Genomic DNA, 6,448 nt, shown 5'->3' with positions numbered 1-6,448 from the left:
TTTAACAGCAACGCGACCAGGTAATCGCACACGGTTATCAGACGTTCGTTTAGCAGCGAATTGCACATCGGCACGTGGACATGAATTCGTGGAATGTTTCGCCACGTTTCATCGTATCCTATCTTCCTTGTTCTCCAAAATCCACCTCGTTCCAACACACCGGAATAAATAGAAATACACAAGTATTCGATATTCCTGCCAGCAGAGCGTAATTCACACCCGATGGAATGTGCTGAAGCAAAAGGAAACCTGCAATGCGGACTCACTGTTGAAAATTAATACCTATCTGTCTGTCAATCGAAACTGAGAGATCTCCATTCGACAAGGTTAGAAATGAAGTGAAAAATTGAACTATTCGTTTCCAAGCTTATCGACTTGTTACAAATTATTACTAGATTCAGAACACGGATTCAAAATCCACAAAACTTTCCAAAGTGTTTACACGAATTACTTGTTAACCTAAAAATACCAATATTCCTCCATCCAGGCTACACTCAAGTTAGAATAAAAATTTTACTCTCCCTTTTTATAATTTTTTCCCCCAGAAAATTACCAACAACCTTGAGAGAAGATCAAATCGTTCAGCTCTGACGATCTCCCTACATGAATTACCCTCTGATACAACTGCGGAATATCGAAACCGCGTCGATAACCGTAGGATCGACCGGGGAAACGTATTTTTGGACAGTCGAGAAAGTCACCGGACGCGCCATCGTTTGGCACGTGGCGCAACTACGGTTGGTATTCGGAACAGGTTCGAGCTACGGCATTCCATCACAACAAACCGCATCACACGGGGAGGGGGGGACCAGTCACACTCTCGAGAACCGGGGCTTCTCGTTACGCTCCGCTGTCCGCTCCGATAGCAGCCGATGATTTATGAAAATCATCGCCATGGACGCGTTGTCATGCTCCCGATTGCCCTCGAAAGTGGAACCTTTTCTCTAACGCGTCACACTTCGCCGCTACCTTTTTTTTATGGCCGTTTGTGTCGCTCGGTATGCTCGGAGAATCAGCTGTCCTTGATTCTGACCATCAGAAAATTTCTTTTCCCTGGACAATAGATTTTTGAAGAAAAGGAAAGAACAGATCGATGTAATTACGTGTCGATAGGATTTTTCAACAGTAAAAAATATTGGAATGTGAAAAAAGAGCCAGAATACACAGATTTATCTGCATTATCAACTTTCGATGACTCAATTGCTGATAAGAGCCGTATCTTCCAGCCGATACTTCCTTCCTTACCAAAGAACTTCACCCTATCAGCATCTTGAGCAAATAAAAAGAGGTCCGCTGATTCTCCATGAATGGAAACAGCGTAACAAGGCTTGCAACAGTATAATGGAGTGATTCAATTGCCCCAGCGCGAGAAGACCATTGTTTACGCTCGATTACACGCCAGAGCGTTGCGAAAACGACACACTTTGGCCAGCAATCGGTTCGTGACACCGTGAGAAGCGGTTCCAGGAATACTAAGGGATCAGGATGGTGGAAGGATGTACGGTGACGTTGTTTCGATCGAAACTGAGCGTCACAGAAGGTCTGCACGGGCGTTTCTTGCCAAGGAGCGCGTTGGAGAAGCCGCTAACGCGACGAATCTAAAATAAACGCCGCACAATGTTATCTAATTCGACGCGAAATTGGCATTTCGTAGGAATGCGGGCTCGAACTGGCCTCTTCGCTGCTTACATAAATCCGCGACGACCCGACGGAGTGTGAATTCCCGTCAATCGCTTCGACGAGCCACAATTAATTTATGAAAACGAGGCTTTCTGACGGGCTCGGTGGTTTTGGGAATTACTGGGGCAATAAGGGTGGAATCTATGGGATGTAAACTTAGGAAATCAATGGAAGAGTGTCTTTGGTAAATCGAGTATCTGAAAACGTAGCGGTTCTCAGAACTAATGTAAAGGCGTCTTATGCATGTATTCAATAATTGACCAGCATAGATCACCTGATTCATTTCCATTAGGAATAGGTGTTACAGAAAGCTATTTGACACCCCTCAGACACACAATTACCTTGTTCTATCACATCTGCGATAAATACACTTTCTGTAACACCCAGTAGACTGGCTAGAGTGACCTTAGCCCTCTGTCAATGAGCAAGTGTGCTCTGAAATAGTAATTTACTGTAGCGACAAGTGACCCCAGGAATGGTATCCTGTGTTATCCTGGAGAACACTTTGTTACAGAGTCACTAGATCACTTTCAGAGCCACCATAGACCAACAATCTATCCAGTCAGCGAAAATAATCCCATAGAACTTGACACTAGAGTCCGTAGCTCCATCAGAGGAGCGAGTCACGAGGCAAACTGACCTTGCACCATGGTCGCCGCCCTGGAGAGGACGTCCAAGGCGCTCTCAACAGCAGACATCTCCTCCTCTTCTCGCGATAGGTATCCTTGACGCACCAGTTTCACCCTGAAGGGTTCGATTCGGTAAATAAAACTCTGCTAATTCGTGGCCAGTGTCCAGACAGAGGTGTTCCACGAGCCGTGGATGCAGCAGGTGTTCGAAATACCCGCGAGGAAACGCTGGAAGCCCGGCACCGTCTGCTCTCTGGGGACAGAAGTCGAAGTTAACTGTTTGGGGGCCTTCCTCGCGGCTGAAGGCAGCACAAATAAAGTAAAACGGGGATTAAAAAACGTGACATTGTCTGTGGAATGCGGACCCCTCACCAGAGGCTCGCCCCGAGCCCCGCGCCACCCTCTGCTAGCCTCGAACGCGAGTCCCCACGCGTACCCGCTCGATCCCACTCCACCCACCGTTAGCGTGCCGACTCTAGCGATGGACTGAAGTTACTTCTGAACAATACAAAACTATTTCTAAATTTTTTACAACGTTTTCCTGTCATTTTTTCCTATATAAAATTTGTTTTCCTTGGTTAGAAGATAAGACTGAGGTATTTCTTTGTTCTCTGATTAAGATTAAGGCCTTTGTTGTGTGTAAAAAATAAAATTCGTGTTTTGTGACTGATAGGAAGCCTTGGAGAATTATTTTACAAATTTAAATTCAGAATTCTACAATATTTCAGCAAAAATTTCTTCACTGGATAGAGAAACAGCTATTTATGCTCTTTTATTAAGGTACTATTAGTTTAAATTGTGGTAGTTAGGATTTATATTGGTCTTGAAAATTAAATAGATATTGAAGAGACTATAGATGGCGAAGGTCCGTGGGTTATGGTGTTCCACCCTTCAAGTGGGGTAAGAAAGGAATATTTGGAACATGATTTGGGGACACTTGAGGCCATTACTAGCCAGCGTTCCTTTTCTTACTCCCGTATCCCGCCCCCTGCTCTCTTTCCAAACTTCCACGCAACCGGCGTCGCAATTTCATCCCAACGACATAAACAATGCCACCTAAATTGACGCTACTTCTACGAATTATCACATATCCCACGGATTTCCTTTAATCCGTCTAAAAAAAAGAAATTCAAACTGATAGCATGGAACTAATGCAAAACTTGAAACTACTACATTTTTCAGTTCTAACACGTATATAGCAATTACTATCCAAGATTATCAGAGGATGGAACGTTGTTCGTGTCGAGTAAAAGGTAGCCAATGATCTCACAATTTGGATCGAATACCTCTACTCCCCACTCCTACGCTCGATACTCTCGCGAGAGCTTTTCCTTGATTCTCACCGAAATTCAATTTCTCGACAACAATTTCTCCATATACCTTTTGTATTAATATTCGAAAAGAAAAAAAAAACTCATTACTCAAAAGTTTAAAAAATCTTTAGAATTCGATTACCAATTACAATACAAGCAAAAAAAGGGAGAAAGAGAGATCGTAAATAATATCGCGTGCCGTTGGATGGAATTCGTCGAAAGCGATGTATCAACGAAACGCCTCGATATCGTGTATCAAGAGGTATGCACGCGCGCTCGCGCGCACAATTACAAAATTCTTCGAATAATTCGCCCATTTGTAAAGTGAACAATCGGTAAGGATTTTCAGAAACCTTCTTACCGACCAAGTAAACGAAACAGCCAAGCCCCCCTCCTATGGGGAGGGCAGGAATCGATAGAGGAATGCGGCGTAGCGTGAACAGAGAGAAAAAAAAGGAACGAGCCATGCATTCCTCGAGGTAAATCGAAGTTAAGGTGGTTCTCCCGGCTTCCAATGTCCACTCACCGATCGTTCAGCGATGACAGCCCGGCGAACACGCGATCAAACATCCGCGGTGATCACCGCTCGCGCACCGAGCCAACGCGACGCACGTATTTTCATTGAAAACGCAGGAAAATCTAATGGTATGCGCGCGGGGCCGGAACACACACGGAACACCACACAGGCTGGCCGTTTGACACACGAGAGCCAACCTCGGTCCCCCACTACTCGTGCATTACGCTGGAATGCCTGGCATTCTCTCATCGAGACGCTCTCTGCTGGCAAAATCGTGGACTGTCCTCGCGCGCGCGCCTATTTAGGGCTAGGATACACCTGGACAGCTCAGAAATACACTTTACGTTTTTTTCTTAAATTATGCTTTTTTTTTAAATAAATAAGGGCCACCTTAATTTTAAGAACCTTGTAAATGTTGATTGAGACTTTATTTCAGATTCGTCCTTTTTTTATTTATAATTCATTTTTCTGGAAATAAAACGAGATCGCTGGGAAATAGATACATTCATATATACATACATAAATTCTCAGTACATTCAACAACATATTTATTACATTACGCCCGTTCGCCCACTAGTCGTTTGATTATTAAAAATTTGAAGAACATGTACATATTCGCTGCTTCGATATACTCGTATAAAAATTCTATACAAAAATCGCGTCGTTAATACGATAACGAATCGTTTCGAAGCTTATGTTTACTACTGGCTATAACATACGTTTATGTCAAGTGTCAATTTTATAATAAAAAACGTGAAACGTGAAATGACAATCGCGTGGGTTTTGTTCCACAGTTCTCATATGTTAAAATTTCACTCGTATCGATGAGTGTAATGCAACGTATCTAAAATGTGTGTGCGTTCAGGGTATACTGTTCTGATCATCTTCGTCGTCGTCGCTGATATTGTCCAAAGCGTAACAAAGCTTTAATTGAAACATAGAAAATAAAGAATAATTCTATACGAGGAAATATAATTTTGATTGTAACAAACCTCGTCCAAATCAGGTCTCTTAAGTATTTGCTCCAGTCCCGACAATTTCTCCAAATAATTTGGTATATTACATGCGTCCAGAACGAAAGATAAGCCTCTATTTTTATACTCGGTGATAACAGGCACAGAGCAGGCCGTGCAGGATGTGAATCTGTGCGTGATTGTCAGCTGGGTGTCGTAATTCCACAGGGATCCTCGTATCGTATGTGGTATGCATCCCAATAGGCCTACCAATTCTGTATCACTTGGACTAATATTGTCTCTGCTATTCCCCACCAAGGCTTCTGCCTCGATCCTACACATACCAATACTCCCATGATTAAACAGACTACAAATCTCATTTTGATAAAACAAATATTGCATTCTTTATTACCCTTGGGGATGCTGCAATAGAGCTACCAACAGTTCAACCGCTAAACCAGCAGCAATTTGCGACAATCCTGGCCTGCTGACTGTGCACTGCTGGTCCAGGGTTCTGTCTGTTTGCGACTGTAACAAAAACAAAATTGCTTTAAAATATTTGATGAACAAATTGGTACTATGATACTTCAGATTAAGATCCTCTTTTAGTACACTCACGTTTCCAGGTTGCGTCACGTCATTGCAGAAATAGCAACCAAGGTCCATACCACGAGGGTACCTAGCTTCCAGGTCTGGTGTGGTCGGTGTGGCGAAATTTCTGGTACCATGTCTCTGTACAGTGTAAGAATCGAATCCCAGAGCAGCATTGATCGCAATTTTGTCCTTTGCAGAGCAAAGAACCGTGGGCAACCACCTGGCTTCACGAGAATCCAACAGAAGGAAGACCACATCGCTCTTTTCCACTAGTTCTTCCAGTTTCTCCAATGATTGTTTGGTGGACTCCAGCATGCTCTTACCAACAACGTGTCCAGGCATTGGCACGTGCAGAACCTCACCTTCTACGTTCTATTGTTATTGGTAAAATTAATACAGTGAAGCCTAAATAAAACGAAGAACTGAGTACCCACTATGCTTGGCCTGATTTTTAGAAGGGCGTCTCTAGCTGCATAAGCCTTGTACTTATGCTTCACAGCGTCTTCATGGTTATACAGACTCTGTCTGACTGTGTTGCTGTGCGAAACGTTCGAACTATCGACGAAAATTATGTTATTCACTCCCCAGCCCAGAAGCACTCTTGCAACGGAGCATCCTAGGGTCCCAGCGCCCAGTAAAAGGCACTTTAGACTGCTGATCTTTTCTAGATCCAAATCTGGAACGAGACGCCATTTCATTAGCTTCAGGTTCAGGTTTATGGCTCTGTCTGATAACCTGATGGAAAATGAAGGAATATAAATT

General features: G+C 43.4%; 2 protein-coding genes across 3 annotated transcripts in view; both read right to left on the bottom strand.

Annotated features, from left to right (window-relative positions):
• The window catches only part of LOC108575703 (transcription cofactor vestigial-like protein 4), an 8,581-nt gene extending 4,295 nt beyond the window's left edge, over positions 1-4,286 (bottom strand). Inside the window, exons 1-2 of one of the 2 annotated variants that reach the window (XM_017938580.1) lie at positions 4,149-4,286; positions 2,321-2,562 (exon numbers count right to left, since the gene is read on the bottom strand). In XM_017938580.1, coding sequence (XP_017794069.1) covers positions 2,321-2,378 — 58 coding nt within the window. In that variant the 5' untranslated portion in view covers positions 2,379-2,562; positions 4,149-4,286. Of the gene's footprint in view, positions 1-2,320; positions 2,698-4,148 lie in introns of those variants that run through there. The other variant, XM_017938581.1, reaches the window with a different exon arrangement.
• A 632-nt stretch (positions 4,287-4,918) lies between these two features.
• The window catches only part of LOC108575690 (ubiquitin-like modifier-activating enzyme atg7), a 7,548-nt gene continuing 6,018 nt past the window's right edge, over positions 4,919-6,448 (bottom strand). Inside the window, exons 5-9 of the mRNA XM_017938559.1 lie at positions 6,121-6,421; positions 5,711-6,058; positions 5,505-5,620; positions 5,132-5,426; positions 4,919-5,063 (exon numbers count right to left, since the gene is read on the bottom strand). Of these exons, the coding sequence (XP_017794048.1) occupies positions 5,001-5,063; positions 5,132-5,426; positions 5,505-5,620; positions 5,711-6,058; positions 6,121-6,421 (1,123 nt within the window). The 3' untranslated portion in view covers positions 4,919-5,000. The remainder of the gene's footprint in view (positions 5,064-5,131; positions 5,427-5,504; positions 5,621-5,710; positions 6,059-6,120; positions 6,422-6,448) is intronic.

This window comes from Habropoda laboriosa, unplaced genomic scaffold (assembly GCF_001263275.1).
Source record: "Habropoda laboriosa isolate 0110345459 unplaced genomic scaffold, ASM126327v1 scaffold295, whole genome shotgun sequence".
NCBI classification, from domain to species: Eukaryota; Metazoa; Arthropoda; class Insecta; order Hymenoptera; family Apidae; genus Habropoda; species Habropoda laboriosa.
This window is presented reverse-complemented; position numbering and strand designations above follow the sequence as displayed.